At 37.2% G+C, this 24781-nt stretch overlaps 1 protein-coding gene across 1 annotated transcript; it reads left to right on the forward strand.

Annotated features, from left to right (window-relative positions):
* Positions 1 to 146: 146 nt before the first annotated feature.
* Positions 147 to 13810, forward strand: Syn1 (Syntrophin-like 1). The gene is made up of 6 exons (XM_089732012.1): positions 147 to 1009; positions 4834 to 5028; positions 5379 to 5596; positions 5864 to 5949; positions 6094 to 6532; positions 7421 to 13810. Exons 1-6 carry the CDS (start codon positions 514 to 516, stop codon positions 7526 to 7528), a joined length of 1542 nt encoding a protein of 513 aa, XP_089588138.1. The 5' UTR covers positions 147 to 513; the 3' UTR covers positions 7529 to 13810.
* Positions 13811 to 24781: the final 10971 nt, after the last annotated feature.

The following is a 24781-nucleotide window of genomic DNA, read 5'->3' on the forward strand; positions in this document are numbered from 1 at the left end:
TTTCTTCACCGTGGAAGTTATTCGTAAACATTTCATAAAGACTTATTTCATTACTTGTTACTTGGCTGCGAATTGTGAACACAAGCACAGTCGAATCGCTTAGGAATCGATACAAAAGCACCGGACATTTTATTCTTAAATCTAAGATCTGACTTGACTATTTATTTAATGTTTATTTTACGTTATAACTCTGAATTGAATTATTTTTAATATAAAATGTTAATTTCATTGAAAATTCTATTTAGGTAATTCGAGTAATCTATATCATTTGCGTGTATGACGATTTAAAAAGTTGTGGAATTGTCAAAATATATTGATTGTTGGACATTTGCGCAAATAAATTCTTATTTTGAGATGAACACTGAGTATTCATTTACAAATCTGGTTTTTAAAAATACCTCATGTTAGTTGTTGTTAAACTGATATTCATGCTGTTTTTCTTGAGTGATCTGTATTCTTTTAAGTCATCATTCCATTGAAGAGTTAACACTCTTCAAGCAATTATAGTAAATTATGGTGGAAAACGGTGCCTCGAGTGGTGGCAGTGATAGTCCTAGTGCAACATGTGTTCGTTCTGGTCTTCTAGAAACGTTAGTCCGTGGTGTTTGGTATCGCGTTCATTGTTCATTAGAAGACGATTACCTGAGCGTCTGTCTCGATGATGGGTATGATGCGACAACGACTTTGAATGGCACTCTGAACAACAACAACGTCGAAACTCCGAACAGCGACTTCGCAGAGGTACCCGAAGCAATTGCAAACCAAAAACGTTTAGTACAAGTTGTGAAATCGGACAACAACGGGCTTGGTATATCAATAAAAGGTGGAATCGAAAATAACATGCCAATATTGATATCGAAAATATTCAAGGGTATGGCAGCTGACTTGACTGAACAGTTGTATGTTGGTGATGCTATATTGTCTGTAAACGGCGAGGATCTCAAAGATGCGACACACGAAGAAGCTGTAAAGGCATTGAAGAGAGCTGGAAAAATGGTACAACTGGAAGGTGAGTCCTTATCATATCTTTTGGTTAAATATTTATTATTTATTGGGTCTCTTAATTTAAAATATGTTATAAATGAACAATTTGAGAATAGTCATCGTCATTGATGCCTCTAGTCATTCATTGACCTCAATAAAAATAGCCCTGTATTACACATAGTGTCAATTGACTTAATTAGTGTAGTCTATATATGCTTAATTGGTTTTTAAATGTTACATTAGAGGAAAAGTAAAAATATATTAAGGCACTTATATAGAATATAATATAATTGGTAATGAAGGAAAATATGATGTAGGATGAGCAATGTATTAAATTAATAAGATTGTTAGAAAGGCATGAAAGATTATTATTACCATTAAAAAGGACTTTGAAAAAAAGAATCTGTCAAGAGAATATACTAATTAGCTTTGTTCTCAATAACATTATTAGGATATAGTCAGTTAAAAAAGACTATTGTCCGTTAACACTTCAGTTTGTCATCAGATTTCCAGTAAAATATTTTTGCTTTAAAATCTTGATGTGGTGATAGTGGTGGTTAATATCAAATACTAGTAATAGTAACTAGTAATTTTGTTTTTATGACCAGCTGGATGTGAATGTATATCTGATCTCCTGGCCCTAAATAGTTTCTGTTACTCTTGAATAGGTTTAAAGAATTCTCTGCCTTTATTGTTTTTTTTGAGTCCTTGTCATGCTTAATTTCATTAAAGCTAATTAGAGCTGATCTGACTGCATACCTGAATCATATTTGAGACCAAGTTCTTTGCTAGCTTGCTCTAAACACCAAAGATCTTTCATCTTTGCTTCAGAAGTGGCCAGTAGATTTGTGAAATCAGAGTATGTAAGGTTGAAAATTGTTATGCCGTCAATTTGGACTCCACCTTCTGATCATTCTTGAATTTTGCATAATATAAATATTCTCCATATTTGTTAAGTAAGATGGAAGATATTATACAGCCTTGTCTTACACCTCTCCAAAACTCAAAATGATTAGACTGAATCCTGTTTCACATAGATATATATCTGATCAGATGAAATATCTGAATCGATATACCAATTTAACAGAGAACTTCTCTGAGATGTTGCTATCTTATGAATAGAAGATTTTCAGGTAATCCATGAAACATAAAGTAACAGGTGTTGAATCTTAGCAATTTTTATGAGTCTGAAATTGGTAGTTTCTATCCTGATCCATTTGCCCTATACAAAACCAACTTAAGCAGTATTTGCCATTCTAGATATGATCTCAGGACACTATTAAGGATGTGCCACATAATTTTACTCAAGTAGGTGATTAATCGATAATTCCTCATCTATATTATATTTTTTCTTTTTCATTTAATGGGAAGACAGATTAATGACCCTATTTAAGTGGCCATTCCTAATTTCTCCATATCGAGATTTTGTGTAACAATTTTACATCTTTGAAGCCAAGTGCTTTTATTGTACCATTACCACTTATTACATAATGCATATATACACACAAAATCTTTGGGATGCAGTGTATTGCATTGTACAGCTTTAACTGTGTGATAATGATACTGACAGGTCAAATGATTATGTAGGGGCAAAAGCTTATGATGAGATTGTATTTGAGATACAAGGTAGGGTCTACTCCTTTGAGGAGTATCTAAATAATCTTTTGCACACAGATATACTAATACCCACTACATTATTTTCCATATACTATACATTCTGATTGATACTGAATAATTGTTAGTAAAAATAGGCATTTTCATGTAATTAGAAACGATTAAGTATACTCTGTATTGTCTTGATCGCAATAATAAACATAATATTTTCAGTGATGCACTAAGATTTAAACTTTTCAGAGTATGTAACTCTTCATAATGATAAACTGCATATTATCTATTTAGTGATTTCTCATTAAGTGCATTAAATAAATGTAATACTTAATATGATTAAAATCAAAACAGCTTCCAAATAAACTGTAAATACAATAACAAATAACAATGTTGCCAAATAACAATGTTGCAGAAGAAACATCTATCTTCCTCGCACATTCTTATTATATTAGCTTTTTTATTGTTTAAATCAGAGTTCCCCAAACTTTTTTGTGTTGTAGACCCCTTGCCATGTTTTTTCATATTGGGTAGACCCCTTTACCTGATATTGATTTCCTGTAAATTTCTAACTGTAGTAAAGTTTAGTGTTAAAAACTTAAAGTAAAAACACATGTTCATTTATACATCTATTAATTGAATTTAATTTAAAACTACTCAAAATAAAATTTTGTATCTGTTATGTAAAATATACGTAACATGAAATAAACATAAAATAAACTATAAATAAAATAACATAAGCAATAAGTCAATATTTTTAGTGAGAAGGATGAACCTGATGCTTTAATAATAAATTATCAACATTTGGCATTAATGTAAGGGTTAATCTTAAATCTCCTCGGCTAATGATGTCTTGATATTATAAGATAGTATGATGGAAGTAAATAGGTACTATCAGTGTATGTGTTGAGATCCACTATCGTGGACCCCCAAATTTTTTAAGCTGACGTAGACCCCTTGCAGGTTGTCATAGACCCCTAGGGGTCGATATAGACCACTTTGGGAATCACTGGTTTAAATGGTTGGACAAACTCATGGCCCATCTGGTGTTGAGTGGTTACTTGAGCTCAGAGACATCAACAATGCTGCCACCTATCTTGAGACATGAGTATCGGTTTTTGCAGTTCAATGTCTGCCCTACCTTTCAAACCAAAATGCATTAATGCTTCATGGTAGAAATAGGTAGGATGGTGGTACATACCTGCGTGAGCTCCTGGTGATATTCTGGCATGTTATTACTTTTCTGTGGAAGTCAATCAATCAAGTTAAGTACGTATTTTATTAGAAAAATTGGTACCTATCTGTGATACAACTGCCCGGGACAGTTGTATCACTAGATACTAATGCATCAGGTGTCTTAACTTTCAGACCACAACGACTTCATATTGCATTGCATTGCAGTGTTGTGTTGTATGTGACTAGTGCAATTTCCATTTGTGTTAGTCATTTTATAATTTCTGAAAATATCTATAATTATTTGTGTTAGCCATGTTGGGAGGGTTGCCATAATCGCCACGCTTGGTATGCGGGTTGGCAATCGCAATGTGCTGTTATGATGCTAGGAGCACGCTGCTGCCCATTTTCTGGATAATTCTTTAGTCGCCTCTTACGATACCCGCGGGAGAAGGGGCGGTGTTATACTTTTTTGGGACCGACAATACTGTGGAAGAGCAACTCGGTCGGCGGTGTATCGCGTTTCGACCCGGCAGGCTGATTCTGACCCAGCGTATCCCGGGTACCCCGGAACACCAGCGGCACCGCCCGGGCGGCCTGGTAGGGCCGCCGTACCGCGGAGACCGACGTCGTTGGTCGTCAACTATCGTCTCGACGACCCGTCGGTCGGGCGTCCTCGGGGTGGCGCCGTGTGTCTGGTTGTAGTGTTGACCGCGGGAACCCCCCTACTCTGACCATGTTCTGACCCCGGACGGAGATCGGACGTCGGGTGTAAGAGTGCAGGGGAGTCGTTTAGTGGGTGGGCCCTAAAATCCTTGGGCCCGCGATCTGCTCTCAACACCTGCAGATCGTTGAGTCTCACATACCCCGCGCGCCCTAGGCGCGGGGACCTTGTAAGAGGTTCGGCCCCCGGCCAAAAAAAAAAAGGTCTTTGTTAAGTAGTGGCCGTCTGTGAGTTGATAGAATAGAGGAAAATCTATAATTATATCTCAATTTTGGCATTTATAAAAATTTCATTTAAGAACAATAGCCAACATTCCAATGAAATTGTTGCGTGTTTATCCTTTACAGTGAAATATCTTCGTGAAGTGACACCGTACTTCCGTAAGGCATCCATTATAAGTGAAGTTGGATGGGAGCTACAACGTGGGTATATGGCAGATACACCACCGTCGCCACCATCTCCACGCCGTCGACGGGCAGACACTCGTTATGTACCACTTTTAATGGCATGCGTTGCCAAGAATCTCCGTCATAATGACCCAGGTCAGTTTTTAATAATAATAATAATAATAACAACTGGGCACAAATCACGGGCTGTCATCTTGGTCCCAATTAAGGATTACCTCTGTTATGGGTACCTGATAACTGATAAACATACATGTTTATAAATATATGCATATACAGATAACAAACACCCACAGAAAGAACAAACAAACCTGTTCGTCAGACAATGCTTGCCCGATGTGGGAATCGAACCCGTGACCCTCTGCTTCTGACAACAGTCAGGGCCGCTAACTATTGCACCACCGAGTCATTCACTCACTTTAAAAAAGTATATAGGTATATATTTTTAAGGTTTCAAACCACATATTTTGATGTAATGCCATTTTCAGAGGATCGCACAATCGAAATATATTCACCGGACGGCGTCCACGCATTAGCATTACGGGCCAGCTCAGCGGCCACAGCATCAGGGTGGCATCGCGCGCTACATGCAGCCGCACGTCGGGCTGCACGCGCCGCTCTTGCTCGCGCCAGGCCGAGACTTCGCCCTCTTGTAGGCGATGTGCGATATGCTGGTTGGATGGCAAGGCGCCCACCGCAAGATCATGTAAGAAAATTAATCAATGTAGGATGGGTAAGAACGGAACGCATGTAAAGCGTTTGGAATGGAGTGTTAAGGTATGAGAGAAAACGGTAAGAAAGGGACAAAAGAATGAAAGACAAAAGCAAGATGGCGAGGGCTATTGAATGAGCGAGGTGGGAAAAGGGTTTCAGTTAATTTTTAATTATAATAATAGAGAAGATTTGGAAAAAGAATAATAAAGCTACAAAAGTGGAATAATTTTATGAATCGTGAATGCTCTGTTAAATATAGATGAGCGCTTCAGGAGGGTCCGACAGCTCCGACGAGACTGAAGGTTGGCAGCCAACATTCGTTGCAATCACAGACAGAGAGTTAAGGTGAGCTTAATAGCGCTTTTCAAATTTTGCCATTTTCAAATTTGCAGTGGTGTCGATGTAGGCTTACAGCAGAGAGATTTTTATTTATTTATTATAACCGTGGTTTATGTGAATTTTTGGAGTATAATGGTTGTTATTGAACAGGTTGTATGAGGCGGCGCCGTGGTCGGCGGAGGCATGGTGCGCGCCGGCGGAGAGCCTGCGGCTGGCGGCGACGCGGCTTGCCTGGTGGCGGCGAGCCGGAGCGGGCGGGGCGGCGGCGTTGGGGCTGCGGGCCGGGTGCGTGGACGGGCTGGTGCAGCGAGCCCTGCGCGCGGACTCGCCGCACGACCTCGCGGCCGCCGCGTCCGCGCTGGTGGAGGGGGCGCACGCGGCGGTGCGAGCGCAGCCCGAGTTCACGTTCCGCTGCTCGGTGGGCGGGGCGGCGGCGCGGCTGGCGCTGGGGGCGGCGGGCGTGTGCGTGTGGGAGGCGGCGGGCTCGCTGGGCCGCGCGCTGTACCGCCGCCCGCTGCACGCACTCCGCGCCTCCGCTGACGACGACAACAACAAGCTCTGGCTGCACTTCGCTGACGACGACACGTTGGTTAGTACCTATTTATGCCGCTCCTTTATAAATAAGACTTGAATAGGCATGTGACGTGCTATTTAAAGATTGAAGGTCAATTTCTTTCGGCAGAAGTTACACTTCAATAATGAAGTGAAATTTCTAATGCGACTTCCAAAATAGTTGCGTTAAACGTTTAACGTTAGCTACCATACATACTAGAAAGAAACATGCGCGTGCAAAAGCGTAGTATACCTATCTATAATAAAAAAATATATATATATATATATATATATATAATAAAATGTTGAAGATGTCGCATCTCTTTCTGATTCTCAATCTGATTTAAGGATGAAAAATGAAGAAAACCACAACACTGCATACATATTGAAAAAAAAGTTTCACTTCATTCACGTGCTCCAAGTTGCACCGTTTTTTTAGATCTGAATATTTGATCTAGGAAAACCATTGAAAGTGGCATTTTTCACGTGACGTAGATCAAACTTAAGAAATATACATTCTTACGTTTGATCGAAAACGGCGATGCAAAGTGAAAATGTTTGCCCAAACACAGCTACAAGATAGCGTCACCAACTTGTACCAAAGTAGTACCAAACTAAAACTAAACGCTTCTGATGCAACCGAGACAGAGATGACTTATATAGTGTTACAGAAGTGATCGTTTTTATGTGTTTTTTTTATCGTTAAATATATAACTTATATATTTTCTCGTATATAACTTATATATTTTCTCGTTTAAAAACTATCGCTTCTGTCGTATCAATCGTTTCAATTCGTATCAATATATAACTTATATATTTTCTCGTTTAAAAAACTATCACTTCTGTCACATTCTGTGACATCCGGGTTTTACGCGCGATCGTGTATTTTTTTCATTAAAATGCGTTGTCCGTGTAATTTTGCCAGGAGCTGGAAATGGACGGTAGCCCGAAGCCGGCTGTGTTCATTCTGCACAATTTGCTGTCGGCTCGCGTCCATTCGCTGCCGGGAGATCCGACACCGAACCCGCTATAACCCGAACAATTTAAAGAAGGCATAAAATCATCACCGAACGATAACAACTGCCCGTCGAAGCTGCTCTCATCGATATGATCAGGGTTGTACGAGTTTTGATTTGTATGATCAACGCATTGGATCGTACTCAGTTCGAAATTCAAATTGGATCGCACTCGACTCGATTTGTAGGGTTGGTTTGTAAAATAACTAGGTCGTAGTTTAGTAGAAAGGATTCAGTCAAGGATTATACCAAACGAACTCTTTGGAACATAGTAGTTTTGCAACAATTATCTAAGAACGAAAATAATTGTTTTTTACACTGGCAACCCATGCGGCTAAAACAAAAATATATCATTCTAGAACTAAATTTAAAATAATTGTAATGTGTGCTATTTGAGTGTGGCGGTTTGAATCTTTTGTGCTAAATACCGGTCTATTTTAAATATCGGTACAATAATCGACAAATACGCTCGGTCATGCTTTCAGCACCTGTGAAAGCAGGTAAATATGTAATAAATAGTAGCAGATCCAAGGGAATTAATACTATTCCTATAAAGTCCTCGTGTACTCTAACACTTTTTGGCCTAATAAAGTAACTAAAAAGCTCACGATACAAAAAAAAATCCTATATTTAAATAAGGAACATTTGAAAGTTTCATTTAACGTCAGTTTTCATTTAATATTAAGCGACGAAGACAAAAAAAATATCGAATAATTATATACTCGTATTATGAATTAAATTGATGAATACATAATGCCACCTAGGCTACATCAAGCCGAAGTTAAAAAGAGTATAAAAATCTACGAATCTTCTAAATAAATACTCAATAAAATTATATAATGTATTCCGTTGAAATTGAATCTCTTTTATCAAAATAAACGTATCTGTGATTGTGCACAATTTATCAAACGAAAATTCTGCATATCTGAAGCGAATTCTCAATTCACTCACTTCACTAGTATAGTATATACAATAAAACAGATTGTTTTTTTGCATAGTTTTGACTGTATATTTGTATGGCTAATCTGTAATAGTAAACTTTTCGGCATATACATTTATCGTCTGTATCTATTTTATATCGTTCATGAAAAATTGTATTCTGGACGGTTTCGAGATTCGATCGCGATATTTAAGTATATAAATAGACATTTAATTAAAGCTAAAGCAAAGAGTTGCGACTTGGCACCGTTGACACTTGACAAAGAAGCCACTTGACACTTGTAAGCGATTGACAGAGACTAACGCAAAGGCACATTTTCTGGCCATGATTACCTACATATACATTCGTACAAGTCTGAATGCCAAGAAAATGCAAAATTCTAGGGGGGGGCGTGTTCTAAGACGTTACATCGACTCCGCTCAACCGAATTTGAGCAATTCATCATGCTTAGAAAGAATCTCCATCTGACATCCCTGGTTTTAGTCACACAAGATTAGGAACTGACTGTCGAATTTAAAGTATGTTTCGAAGTTCCCTAAGGGATTCCCGGAGAGACAAAGTTTAAAAATCAAATTATAATTCAATAATTTTGCAATCTAGAGGATTGTTGATTTAAAATCTAGCTATAAATACATAAAATATCGATCTCGGCAATACCTGGATGCTATCTCCAACAACGCGTTCTTTGAGTCGAGGCAGCGAAAGCTTATATACTGGGTGTTAACACGTGTCTAATAACGAAGACAGACTATAGTACTAATGACACCTTTGATAAAGGGACGGAAAAAAAATCGATATTAATTTTAAAAAAAAAAAACTTTTTTATAGCGTATTATTAGCATTATTTACGCTCCTTCGTGTTAGTACTGATAAATGAAGCGATAGTTTCATAAAAAGTACATTATGTTAATATTTAAAAAAAAACCAGCAATGAAACACAAAATAAATAAAAACAGCTGATGCCCGGATCAACGAACTCCCGGGCGTTGCGTTTCTTTTACACGCACACCGGCGCGACGCTGATACCGCGCTCCCCAAAAATTACTTTGTTTACTATCGTCTGTCTTCGTTTTCGGAAGCGGTTTCCTAACACCCAGTATAGGTCGGTAACGTCTTAGAATATGAGTGTTAGATTCAGCTCAGCGGTCGGGGAACTTTTTTAATTATTACACCAAAATATTTTTTGTGTTAGTTGATATTACCTCATGGCGAAGAACAAAAAAAAAACGAAATCGTTTCCATTTAGCATCTTTTATATTATAGCCCCCATGATAATTTTGAAAAGAAAACAATAACTAAAAATTTAACGATTCTAAAGAAGCTTCACTTCAATATATATTTTTTACTCACAAAAGTTTCATTTTTACCCCCCAAAATTTCATTTCACCCCATTTGGGGTAATTTACACCGGTTCCCCGACCGCTGGATTAAATTGACGCTATATCCAGAATTTTGAAGAGATATTATAATTTTAAATTATTCGTAATCGGTGAAAGTAATTTTTTAATGTGTGGTAGTACTGATATACAAACGTATATAAATAACATTTATCATTCAAGTACATGAACACCACCAGTGAAACGCAACATAATAATTAAACCAGTGCTTGTTTGGTTAAAGGTCGATCTTTAAAAACAGCTCCGGCAGTAAATATGAGATAACCTCCGTTAGTAAGTATGAGTTACCTATAGCTTGCTGTATATTCAAATCTGTAAATGATTGATAATAAAACAGTGAAGTAATTATTGTAGTAATTGTGTGTTCGAATCTCATGGTATCTTTTAAGATGCTCAAAGTGATGATCGCCTCCATGACGATGATTGAAACGAATGATAACGATCATTCGTTTCGATATAATATCGTTTTCCTATATGATGCTCAAAGTGATGATCGCTTCCGTGATGACAATTAAAACGAATGATCATTGCAATTTGATATCATATCGATTTCTTGTTGAGCAGTGCCGAGAAGAACGTTCTCGAATAATTTTTAATTCGAAAAAGAATTGAACACCAAAATCGAAAACGGGACAATAATTATCATATGATTTTACAAGAAAAAAAAACATATGATTCTAAATATGTTTCCAAATGAAAAATATAACTTACTGGTCATAATCTTCCAAAGAAATTGTTTTTAATGATAATTTTATATGTTTATTGATTGAATTTGAATTTTAAAATGTATTTATTTATGTATTTAGTGGATGTAAAGGTATCCGAAACATTCCAAGAGTTAAATCTGTAGATATATTATACTTTATTTTAATAATGAATGTTATGTGTATTTGGTAAAATAAAATTAATAGTAATTTAAATAAATAAATAAACGGTTTTGACCACATTGACGTCTGTCTGTCAATGTGGTCAAAACCGTTTTTTTTTGCGTTAAAGCGACCGATGTAGTAGGAATGTTTTATTAATTATACCCTCTTTAGCAGCAAGACTTATTTGATAATAATTTTATGGTCATGAGCATTTAAAAACAATACTTTGTTGAATTAAAGAAATAATATCATGTCCTTCGTTAAACGAGTTTTGAAGCGCCCTTAACAGTAGACAGAAGCATAGCTGTGGCCATTCGCATTGCTGAATTCACGAGCGACGGTGCTTACTTATCATCAGTGTGCTTAGTGCGAGTTTTTAACGTTCTCGATAGCGTAAAAGTTAGCTCATATTTGTATTGAATGGGATCGTTTGCCTACGTTTGCCGTTAGGGGCGCTGTTCCAACTGCATACAAAATTGGGCTAACTTTTACGCTATCGAGAACGTTAAAAAACTCGCACTAAGCACACAGGTGGATCGTGTTCTCGTCTCTCCTGCACAGCAATAAAAACAACTTTTCTCGTCTCATACAACTTTTACTGAATTTATTATTATAGCATTTACAAAGCTCCTATTGAGAAATATCGAGAAGCTTTGTTACGGGTACGATGTTCTAAATATTTATTCTTAATAATTAACGAAATTGGTTCACCAAGTTCTCCCGTGGATACAAAAGTAATGTGAAGTAGAGTAGTAGTGTGAACTAATAATGATAAATAATATGATATTGTATAATCTTTCCTTTAAAAATGTGAGCCATACGCTAACTAATGAGAAATTCGTATTTTTTTTAAAGTAATCTAATTGTTGATTAATGCGCTCGACTTGCCTAAGTATATATATTATTCATTAAAAGCTGCTCTATACCTATTGGGGTAATTTGGAATGTAAAATGGTCACATTTTTCTAAAAGAACTAAGTTTGCGTGGGTTAATAGAAAAATGTAGGCAATCTTGCCCCTAAATAATAAAGTCAAGATCATAGCCATTTTTCTTGTGAAGATTTTACGGCCTGGTAATGAGACCTTTAAGCCAGATCACAGCCAAAGACACTAGACCATAGACACCCAAAATGAGCAATAAAATTCGTTATTTTTAATTTACCAATATTTTTAGTATAAAAATCTGTATTAATAAAATAATTGGTGGATAAAACACTATTGATGATGTTTTAACTAAAATATATTAAAGTTAAGTTTTAAAACTTTTTAAATATGTATTCGCTTTTGCTCTAATCGCGAGGTAAATCCTAAGCTATAGACTCGACTAGGTACGTATAGTTAACCTATTATATCATATTAAGTGACTTGTTTATCGTCTATATAATAAATGTGTGTAAACACATGCCATCTTATATCAAATAATTTAAGGTATAATCTTAGTATTTTTACTGGTGATTTTTTACTACTCTTTTAAATAAATTTTTAGTAGTTATCCAGAGTATAATGTTGCCTATTAGTATTTAATTCGAACAATGCGGTAGATGATATTTTATGCTATTTGAAATAAATAGAATCGAGATGCCGTGAGATAAGTGCTATAATTTCTAATGGTCTTATATTGTGCGTATATTGTACCATAAATAATTGTATAATTTATATTATTGAAATAAATCTATCTTGCCTATGAAATGTAAAAAATAGTGACTTTAATTTTGAAATAGCGCCATCTGTTGATTGTACTTGTAAATTAGATTATCATAGTTTTGGTCGATAGATAGCAGCGCTTGAAGTTTTTTATTAAACCGAAAAAATGTACACGCAACATCGAACATGGATTGAACGAGTTAATAGATATAGGATGTAAGGTAACTGTTTCTCACAGATCTGAAACTATGTACTAATGTAACAAGCAGAAAGTAATATGAATATAATTTATTTAAAAAAAACATTTGATATTTTAACATCGCAAGACTATCGAATATTTAGAGCCGAACATAACCTTAAACAAAAATTTCCTCTGCCGTCTTTCCCCGCGTGTCAAGCTAAATTTGATAAACAAACCAACCATGAACAAGTTTGCCGTATCAATAATTTCATATTCCATGAACCAGCAAACTAAACCATAGTTATGTATGGGCCGCCTTGTTTGTGTTACATTGCGCGTTGTATACGACCACCAGTTTCCTTATATCCTATATTTTATATTTAGGGACCTTTTAAGCAATAAAGACAACGATTTGGGATATTAAAGCAGTTTTAAACTATTATTGTTGGATGCAGCAGTGTATTAATAACAATTGATTTACAATGAGACATAGAGTATAAACGAAATCAGCTTATTCCAGATGTCAAGGTGAGTGACGACATTCTGGGTGCACTAATAATAGTTCCTTGTGATTCAGAAATTATAGTATAGATTTACTTAGAATAGTTTTCATTAAATTAATAACCGTTCATAGAAAAAAACTACCCACCGTTATTTTTTGTCATTTTTTTTAAATTAAAAACCAAACAAATGTCTTTAACCTGTAAACTACATCCCGTGAAGAAAACCGTCCCCGATACCAAAACGGAAAACTTCATTAATTTATTTTGTCAAGCAATAAAATATTTACGAAATAAATTTTAAAGTTCATTAGTCCGTAAAGTAAGTGAAGCTATATTCAAAGTCGGTTAGATCGCGCGCGTCACCCGGTTTCACTGACTATTCATTTTCTACGAAGACAGAAGTCTTCCGTGACGTATATGTCAAGTAGGTATTCGAGATAACAATTAATGTAAAAATACTAGTAGACAAAACTAGAAATGTTTTCGATTCTTATTTTTATATATAGCTTCTATAGAGGAGTTTGTTTATTAATTCATTTCATCATCCGATAATGAAAAAGTATTTAAAATAGTTAATGCAAAATTTGTCGTAAGTGCAAGTGTTGCGTGTTTACATACATACATATTATTAGGGAATTAATGATTTCGTGTTAAAAATGCTAGTTGTTTTATATTGTGATATATATTTTGTAGAGGTCTCATAGTAACGGCATTGTCATTTGTATAGATTGAAATCATAACAATGCAATAAAGCAACGAAGAAAATGTTATTGTGTTTTTATTTATTTCCTTTAGATACAAAATTTGGTTGATATAAATAATTAGGAATAAATCACATATGGTCGTCGTACTCCAAACTAGCAATCACTTACTGTAAGGACCAGAGAAATATCTAATACCCAGCCAGTGCAATCAAACGTCACTGTAACGTGAATGTTTGCCAGAAATTGGAATCAAACCCACGACTCTCGGCCCAACTGTTAGGGGCGTTAATTATTGCGTCACTAAGTCTGTCATTTGCAAATTATTATTTTTCCTACCTAAGCTGATAGCCTTGAGAGGCTATTTCAGCGTAACCTTGACTAGTAGGTGAGCTCACTTGGCTCAAACTGGAGTGATGCTAACACTGAGCAAGAGCAGTGCTTCGCAGAATCTACTACCGAATCGGAAACGCGACCCACTGAGAAGATCCGGCGAGAAACTCAGTGGGCTGTGTCTATGGGTTAATTCACTCGTCGAGCCCTTCCTCGCAAGCGACGGGTTCGACGAGGACGGTGACCGGTGCTTGTGGTACCTAAAAGCTCCGTTAATGGATCGGAAGGTTTGCAAAGGTTTGCAGGGGTCGTAAAGATTTTCAAGAGTAGACATTCATGTCTGTATTTTAATCATAACGATTCAACAGTAAATCTTTGTTGATGTATTTTAAAGACTAAATACTGGAAATGTTGTCTTTTACACGTAGTATAAAATGATAGAATAAAATGAATTTAATAAGTGAAATGAATGTAAACTTTAAGGTGTCTGTCAATCGAGAATTTCAATCACCGAGCGAACAATAGTTATTATTAAATAGTGGAAATAGATTGCAAATTATAAGAGGATTGTACTATGATGGCAGTCTACGATTCATTAGGTCGAGTGTCGTATGGCGGAGGCCGGTGTCCGCCCGAGGGCCCTCTGAGCATACTCCAAACGGCTTATTATTACTCTACAATGCTTCATCAGGTTTATCGGACTTTCAACCTTACTGAGATTCGTTTAAAATTCAACGTTCAACGTATCGAGATGCGAAGTATCAATAGTCGTGTCTACGCCATTGTCTAGCCTTCCGCTTTTCAATTGAGTTGATGTCACGGAGAAATAAGATGTTCTGTGGATTTCCGTAGACCCCCCCGGGGCATTACAAACTAAGAGAACTGAAGCTGATGGGATAATTTTTGGAATTATGTACATTTCAAAAAGCCACCGGCCTGTAGTACAAATAGGTTTCCGTAAAGGCAGACTCTAGACGTACACAATGTAATTTGAATTAATAAACCTTGAGAAAGTTTAAGCTTTATGGGGATTCATGGCCGACCTAAAACTTTTGATGCGTATGTGTTTGGTCTAATAAGATGCCCGGGGTGCCCGAATTATAAGTTATGCGTTTGTGTCGACTTTTGATTCCCGTAGGGTTTTTTAGGGCCTTGTAGTAGTTACACGTTTTCCCAAACGAATTTTACAATAAAGGAATAATACACATGAATGTATTATCTACCCGCAAAAGAACTTTGCAGTGTGTTTAGTCCGAATTTTTCTAACATTCTCGATACCGTAAAAGTTAACTCAATTTTTTATATAGTTGAAACATTCGCCTACATTTCCCGCGAGGGGCGCTGTTCCAACTGCATACAAATGTGACTTAACTTTTACGCTATCGAGAACGTTAAAAAACACGCACTAAGCACACAGATTTCCTCTGCGACGAAGCATGTTTGCGTTTCAGTTAAAAGACAGCCACTGGTACAAGAACATCTAGACTGAGCTCCATGTTTTAAGATTCGATGATAGATAGCATTCATAGTGTCATCATCGTTATCTCCGGTAACCACTTAACATTAATTGGGCCGCTCGTTTGTATAAGTCCTAAAAATACGCTAAAATATATGTTTCTTGCAATATGGTAACTATCTTTGACTAATCGACTTGCTAGAATAATTAAAGACACGAGTGGATGAAGGGGCTAAGTACCATTTTTAAGATTTTTGAGTTTTTAAATTGAATGAAGGTGCTCTGTGCCCATAAACCATTTTAGGCCTTCAAACTCTACCTTTTTTTTAATTTTTTTTTATTGCCTTTGTAGGCAGACGGGCATACGGCCCACCTGATGGTGAGTGGTTACCGTCGCCCATGGACTTCAGCAATGCCAGGGGCAGAGCCAAGCCGCTGCCTACCGCTTAATACTCTCCACAAGCCTCGTTTGAAGAAGGACATGTCATAGCGCTCGGGAAACACCGTGGAGGGGAGCTCATTCCATAGCCGGATGGTACGTGTCAAAAAAGATCTCTGGAAACGCACTGTGGATGATCGCAGTGGCTCCAGGTAGTATGGATGAACTCTACTCCGGTGGCGGGCGGTGCGATGGTAAAAACGAGATGCTGGTATCATCTCGAACAATTCCTCAGAGCACTCCCCATGGAACATACGGTACAAAATACAGAGGGAACCGAAGTCCCTCCGCAGACCCAGAGCTTTAAGGGCTATTTTTAGAAATTACATGTGATGAAGGATCTAAGTGCGAAGAAAAAGTACAAGTAACAGAAGTTTGTTGCCCGTTTTCTCAAAATTAACAAATTGTATCATATCCTCTTCATCCACTCATTCTTCAGTTATTAGTTATCGCCTAAATATTGCGATTTGGAAATAATAGCCACTAACTAGTACATAGTGACTGCCAAACATCCGAAGGGCCCTATGTTTGTCTTTCTACAACGCCAATTTAAAAAGGTTAAGGGTAACAAGACCATTTTATTTCCACGGATCCAGTACTTTCCAGTGATCATGGTCAAAGTCGAGAAAAATGAGAAAACGAATCAAAGAATAAAGAGATTAATCCGGAAATGCTCTAATAATTTAGTCATCGGGTAGGCATAAATACATTAGTTTTGTGATTAAATAAAAAAAAACATAAAAAAATGAAATCCCATTATAAATATTACTGAGAATCTGTGCCTGAGCACGATTCATTTCAGGGCAATAAATTTGGTTTAAACGTCGTGTACTCTCCACTAGCCAATGATTAGCGGATGTCTGCTGAGGACGTTTTCAATTGAGTTTAAATTATTCAGCTTCTACATTTTAGTTAGAAGAATTACGTAATATTTTAATATAGTTTTAAAGTAGTAGTTCGTAAGTTTTTATTATTTAAAATCGAGGTTAAGGCAGCACAAAGTCATCCCCGGTCGGTAGTGTATCGCATTCAGACCCGGCAGGCTGGTACTGGCCCAGCGGGGTATCCCGGAACACCAGCAGCATCGCCCGGGCGGCCTGGTAGGGCCGCCGTACCGCGGAGACCGACGTTGTTGGTCGTCGACTATCGCCTCGACGACCCGTCGGTCGGGCGTCCTCGGGGTGGCGCCGCGTGTCTGGTTGTAATGTTGACCGCGGGAACCCTCCTACTCTGACCGGGTTCTGACCCCGGACGGAGATCGGACGTCGGGTGTAAGAGTGTAGGGGAGTCGTTTAGTGCGACCCTAAAATTCCCTGGGCCCGCGGTCTGCTCCCAACCCCTGCAGGTCGTCAAGTCCCACATACTTAAGCACGGGGACCTCGTAGGAGGTTCGGCCCCCGGCCCGAAAAAAAAGCACAAAGTCATCAAGCACGAATCAGCACAGACTTGCTTTTCGTCTTGTCTTATAGGAGAATAGCAGTAAAAAATTAGCTGTGGCGGTAGCAATCAAAGAACACAAGATATTTGACGGATGTCTGAATCTAGCTAACGACATTTTCAAGATATTTTTGCGTATACAAAAGTTCCGAACAACAACAGTCGGGTCACCAAGGTGAACAACCACGTTTTTGTAGGATAGCCGTTGGAGCGTCGGAGGCATATGCAAATAAAATGAAAATAGTTTTTATCAAACGTGTCTTTGGTGAAATTTCTATTACGTCACATTTGCCTCAGTCGGTTCATAGCCGTTCTGGTTGTAGCCATGTGTCGATTAATTTTATCTACACATTCACGACCGCTCGAAATTCCCAGGTGTACTCCCAGGTGTTCCCAGGTGTATTCCCAGGTATTCCCAGGTTCACTTTTCTAGTTGCAATCTGGCTAATTTATCTAGTCCCACTATGTAAGTATATGTTTATTAACTGGCAGACAAAACACTTTAGTACCTTTTTCTCGTCTATTTGTGAATAGTTTCTTTATTTCTGTTTATTATCTATCGGAGAGCTTCAATGTTATCCAAAAATATCTACGGTCCCTAAAGTACAATACGGAGATTTCAAAAATATATATAACGTTATTTTGTCCATACACTGAAATGTAAGTTTTTTTTTAAATAAATATTTTTTACCGAATAATCTAATGGTATAAGAGAATAAATAAAGATAAAGTCGTGACTCTTTCGCGGCAGGTTTATAGTCAATGATACTAAAAATCAAGCGCGCAAAATTATAATTTGCGTAATTACTGGAAGTAGGACCTCTTGTGAGTCCGCACGGGTAGGTACCACCGACCTGCCTATTTCTACCGTGAAGCAGTAATGCGTTTCGATTTGAAGGGTGGGGCAGTCGTTGTAACTATACTGAGACCTTAGAATTTATATCTCAAGGTGGGTGGCGCATTTACGTTGTAGATGTCTATGAGCTTCAGTAACCACTTAACATCAGGTGGGCTGCGAGCACGTCCACCCATCTAAGCAATAAAAAAAATAAAAAAAATACTGTAATTAATCATAGCATGCAAGTAATGGTTATGAAAGGAATTTCGTATGGATTCACAAAATTAACTTTATTTATTAATAAAAAAATGCATGTAGTAATAAATGGGTACAAGATCTTGAAATAGATTTCATCATTTCAGCCTATCGCCGTCCACTGCTGAACATAGGCCTCTCCAATAGATTTCCAGTGCGACCGGTCCATTGCCACCTGCATCCAACGAGACCCAGCGCTTTTTACTAGGTCGTCGGTCCATCTAGTAGGTGGCCGTCCCACACTGCGTTTGCCAGTACGTGGTCGCCACTCCAGGATCTTTCTGCCCCATCGACAATAGAAAATAGATTTAAAACACATTTACACAAAAAAACATATTATGTATACCTAATATGTAGTTGCCTATGAAATTTCGTACCTGTGAAAGTTTGCGAAGTTACAACCTGCTGGAGTTAATCATAATTTTGCGATGTAAATATTCTGCAACGTGCAAAGGAGCATCTACATAAAGTTATGCTAAGTTAATAAAGTAGGCTTTAGATGTGTGTTGTTTCGTTTGCCTTCGGAGTTAACCTACTGACCTAGGCCACTTGTGTATCTATTCGTCATTAATAACATGTTGTGAATTTTGTTCAAATGTATTCATTCATATATCTACAAAACATTTTTGATGGTGAAATTACATCAAAAATCGGTGGTAAAGTCATAAATATTTGAAAGCATCTGTAAAAATCGACCCGACCGAAAAAAAACAGATGAAGTGATCATAATTAAAACTCATTTTTTGGCTTAATCTCCGCCACGTCATAATTAAATTTTCCACTAAAAAATCAACGAAAACATCTTGGTCATGCTAAATCATGAAAACTGTAAAGCATTTGAAAAGTCGGAATTTCATATTACTATTATAAAAACATTAAACACGAGATTAAGCCGTAGAAGTAAGTAGCTTTATGTATTCACAAAAAAAATCCGAAGAAAATATAAGCAACTTTTATTACAGTATTTTCAATTGCTTCCAGAAAAATATAGAATGAGAAACTAAAATGGAAAACGTTTATCTACTAGTTTTGATATGTATGAAGCTACCAAAAAACAAAGAATCGGGAAATTATTTTGAGTATTATTTGTTAAGTTCGTTAGGACTGTCATTATCATCAGTTCAAATGTTTCAATTAAGAGCGATATTGCAACTTTATTTATAATGTAAGTAAATCTAGACGATCCAGTGTACCAACAATGAGATGATCGCGAGGCAACTTCCAATTTTCCGCTCGACTGCCGGATACTTCGGTGGCTCGGTCTTAAGCTTCCTTGGCCCAAGCAAGATTTATGTTGTCGAGTTAGAACTCATTTATATAGGGATAAGCAAATTTATAAGAAGTACTTAAATCAAATGCACTTAATAATACGACTAATAATGTTTTTTTTAAATATGGAATTCACTTACTACGAGTAGCACCTAGAACCATGTCGCATATTTTAAAAGATGACTTAGGACTTGCAGCCTATAAGAGACGTACTGGTCATTTCTTAACTGATAATTTAAAAGAAAATAGGGTGGTAAAATCGAAACAACTACTGAAGCGGTACGCAAAGGGAGGTCATAGAAAATTTTTGTTTACGGATGAGAATTTTTTTACAATTGAGCAACATTTTAACAAACAAAATGACCGTATTTATGCTCAAAGCTCCAAGGAAGCTTCCCAATTTGTCGACAGAGTGCAACGTGGGCACTATCCGACTTCAGTGATGGTTTGGTCGGGTATTAGCTATGAAGGAGTGAGTGAGCCATACTTTTGTGAAAAAGGTATCAAAACATCGGCACAAGTGTATCAATATACCATTCTTGAGAAGGTAGTGAAGCCCCTTAACAACACCATGTTCAATAATCAAGAATGGTCCTTCCAGCAAGACTCGGCGCCAGGTCATAAAGCTCGGTCTATGCAGTCTTGGTTGGAAACGAACGTTTCGGACTTCATCAGAGCTGAAGACTGGCCGTCGTCTAGTCTCGATTTTAATCCGCTGGATTATGATTTTTGGTCAGTTTTAGAGAGTACGGCTTGCTCTAAACGCCATGATAATTTGGAGTCCCTATAACAATCCGTACGATTGGCAGTGAAAAATTTATCCATGGAAAGAGTGCGTGCTTCTATTGATAACTGGCCTCAACGTTTAAAGGACTGTATTGCAGCCAATGGAGACCACTTCGAATAAGCTTTTTATACTTTAAATTGTTTATTTATTTATTTATTTATCTATCGTATGGCATTCGTTTACACTGCGTGGTTATAATTTAAATTTACAGTTTGTGAAATAATCGATAGCTTCTTCTGTTACATTTTTGAGATCTTCCACTTGGCCTGCGAATTTCGTTAGTGGGCATTCCATGACAATGTGGCGCATAGTTTGCTCTGGGCATCCGCATTCACAGCTTTCGTTTTCCGTCCAGCCCCATCTCTTCCGCAGTTGGTTACAGTGACCAACTCCCGTTCTCAGGTGGTTAAGCATGCACCAGATTGGGCGTTTTTCTTTGAAACCAGGTGGGCGGGAGTGTGGATTCAGCTCGAACAGTTCAGGTGGGATACATCTGGCTGGCCATTCTTTAACCCAGGCCTCATTTGTGTTCCAATCGGAGTGTGGTTGGTGTGCCTGTAATGCCGGTGGGTTTCGTGACTTCAATCTCGTCCGTTTGAAGTTGGCTAGGTCCCTGTTGATAGGCAGCTCGGGTCGTCTAAGCGCCTTTTCTATCTCTGCGTATAGGTGGTGGGTGCGGCGAAGGTGGGGTGGGGCAATGCTGCTCAGAGCCGGAAGCCAGTGCAGAGGGGTTGGTTTTAAGCACCCCGTGATTAGGCGCATGGTGTGGTTTAGTTGCGTATCGACTACAGTAGTGTGGGAGCTGTTTAACCATGCAGGGGCGCAGTATTCTGCCCTCGTATATACCAGGGCCAGGGCGGATGTCCTCAGACAGTTGGCTGAGGCTCCCCACGTTGTCCCTGTCAGCTTTTGTAGGATATTGTTCCTGGTTCTCAGTTTCGCTGCGACGTTGTTCATGTGGACACTGTATGTGAGAGACCGGTCTAGGGTGACACCCAGATATTTGGGATAGGGGTTAAAGGGGAGAGTTTTGTTTTATATTTATGTATTAAACTAACACACTGTAAAAGTAATAAATGTTATTTGCAATAGATTTATTTTAATTTTTAATTGTAACAGTATTTATGGCAAGACTAGGTATATTTATAGAAACATTAACACTACATCATGGATACAAAATATTGGGGTTTATTTACATAATCTAAAAAATAATATCCCTTTTTCCTTCACCACTTTCTCTGTTTTGTATTATAATATAGGTATACAAGTTTCTAGAATCGTGCCGTTAAACGTGATTCAGAGTTAAAGAATCCTTATAGAAACCGAACACAAAAGGAACGAGTGGTTCCAACTTTTGAAATCGCACCCACGTCTTAATGAAGAGGTGGTGAAATGACTTTTATTCTGAAACATATTATACAATGAACATGAATATACATCAGTATACACAAGTATTTTTATAGAATTTATTGTTTTATCTAGACAGAACTGGCCCATTTTATATGAATGGTAATCGGAGCCCATAGATGTTAACAAAACGTGAATCCATAAAGGCTGATCCACATTTAAACCCAGAATGCATGATTGCTTCGTGGTATAATTCTTTGACATTTAGATGAGCGCCTACTTAGCTTCAACAAAGTTTTAAATTTAGAGTTTACACGCTTGTGTTGCCTCCTTTGTGAGATCCAATAAAACCTCTTTTGAGGACCAACGCCATTAAAAAAAAAAAAAACTCACATCTATATATTAATACGTGAAGCAAAAACTTTGTATCCCTTTTTACGAAAATTGCGCGGACGAAGGAATTTGAAATTTTCCACATTTATAGAGAATATAGAGAAGTAGTGCACAATGCTAATATCTTTTTAAAATAATACATAAAAGATACAATAAATCAATAAAGAAAACATTACACACACTACATACCATGTATTTGACGCACACACGCATGCATACTATTTATTGTCAAACTTTTGTTCTTGACGTCTGTTGTCAAATTGAGATTAAATATTGTTTGTCTTTGTTAATATTGTTTTGTAGTCTTGGCGAAATTTGTGATTATAGAAGTATAAAATACAATCATAATAGTGTACAAACTTACAATTCCAATTAATTATAGTCGAATTTCGACTACTGCGGGACCTCTAGTAAATTTTATTTTACATTTCTTGTGTTAAATTTCTTGTGTTCGATGGTATCTACCGCCACACGTGTCCTAGAATTCAGGATGTGTTTTCCTAATTCCATCGCGCCGTCGAAAATATTTCTACCGCCTTCGCATCGCTTCTCATCATTTTGAATCATTTTCAAAGCGCACACGTGGTATAGCTATTCACTCGCCAACCAAATATCCGTGCGGCCTCTACATACGCCTTACCGCTGAAAAAAAAATCGATTAATACATTAAGCTGTTACTTATTTTACGCTAACGACTTCCTAAGTTTATTCTTTTGGTTTTAGTATAAAGACTCTGCAGGCAAATTTTGATGTCATTCATGGCGTTTATCACTGTTTCGGTTATTATATTCGGAAACTTAATATTTTAATGGTACAAATATACTTAGTTTTGGTTTCAGTCATGTTCATATCCTTAGTTAAATTATTTACGACAGCTTTTTTGTGTACAAAACTTTCCATCCAAGCATATTTAGTGAGTACGAGGGTGGAAAAGAGAAGTGAGGGATCGGGGTTCAAATAATGGCTTGCCACCTACGACGCGATTACGTAGGTTGATGTTCTGGCGGTGAAAAGGAAAAAGTATTAAATAAAAAAAAGTCAAACGTGTCCTCACTCATACATGTTACCAAAGGACGAATCAACAGTTTATTTATTTATTTGTTATGCAATCTACAATCACCATGATTGACTGTAAGATGTGGCTGTTTAAGTTTGGGCTCCAGTCAGGGCTGATCTTCACTGAAGACAAGACCTACGTCAAAAAAAAAAAAATTTTTTTTTTATTGCCTTTGTAGGCAGACGAGCGTACGGCCCACCTGATGGTAAGTGGTTACCGTCGCCCATGGACTTCAGCAAAGCCAGGAGCAGAGCCAAGCCGCTGCCTACTGCTCAATACTCTCCACAAGCCTCGTTTGAAGAAGGACATATCATAGCGTTCGTTCAAGATTGCTTTAAATGCAAACGGTTCATTGGTGGATTTTTTTTATTGTTTAGATGGGTAGACGAACTCACAGCCCACCTGGTGTTCAGTGGTTACGGGATGCCATTGCCATAGACATCTACCACGTAAATGCCGCCACCCACCTTGGAAATGAGGCAATGGGAAAATGGGCATTTTGTCTAATTCTGCCGCGAAAAATTAATGTATTTCAGTTTGAATGATAGATGTTAGACTAATGCAATTAAGGCGTCGAGCTAACGTTTTAAGGTGGGCAATTGCATCCGTTATTATCGATGGGTTTTATTGACTAATAGAAAGAACAATAGTTCAAGTAACTATATATTTGCTTATCAAGCAATAAAGCAATAAACGCATTCTTTCCTTTTTTTTTTAATGTGCAGAAAAACATATTCAAATCGTATTCTAAAACATAAACTTAACTGTAGTTCGTTCGAATTTAAATTGAGCACTTAACTAACGCCTTCCACCCGATTATTGATTGCTTATAAAAGACGTATCAACGTTTGTTTTGCAAATAGGTGTATACGTCACGGCGTTTTAGCAAATTGGAAGCTGAGCTTTTCCATTATTCATGACAACTCGTTTTGAAACTGTATAAGATTGTATTTTTAATTAATCACCACTGAAACGCCGGTTTTGATTTAGGAATAAACGTAAAAGGTAATGACGATTTTAATCGAATCTTGTTTTCTAATCACACAGTGTTTTTAAACTACGGTATAGGTGAATGTAATGTTAAGAATAGAAATTGTTTATCGTGTGTTATGAAGATTGTTCTCAATTGTCTTAAGTCCAACTTTTCATAATATTATTAACAAAACCAACACTCTTAGCAGATGGTCAATGGTTAGTGTTCGTAAACTTTACATAGAATTATCAGGCAACTGAAAAGATATTTGTAATCTTGAACTGAATGATCGATTGAGAAAGCCATATGAGGCTACTGTATCGAGAAAGTATAGTTAAAATTTAAAAATTTAAAACATAATAAAAATAACAATTAAAAAGTTTATCGGACGATCACAATTTTCGTGTTGATATTTTTCAACTTGAAGTAACGAATTCCTTAAATAGCCTTT

This window comes from Bombyx mandarina, chromosome 12 (assembly GCF_030267445.1).
Source record: "Bombyx mandarina strain Sakado chromosome 12, ASM3026744v2".
Classification (NCBI taxonomy): domain Eukaryota; kingdom Metazoa; phylum Arthropoda; class Insecta; order Lepidoptera; family Bombycidae; genus Bombyx; species Bombyx mandarina.

Coding starts and splice junctions, on each gene's coding strand:
- Syn1 (XM_089732012.1), top strand. CDS start 514: ATGGTGGAAAACGGTGCCTCGAGTGGTGGCAGTGATAGTCCTAGTGCA. Junction 1,010..4,833: donor AAAAATGGTACAACTGGAAG/GTGAGTCCTTAT, acceptor TATCCTTTACAG/TGAAATATCTTCGTGAAGTG. Junction 5,950..6,093: donor ATCACAGACAGAGAGTTAAG/GTGAGCTTAATA, acceptor GTTATTGAACAG/GTTGTATGAGGCGGCGCCGT.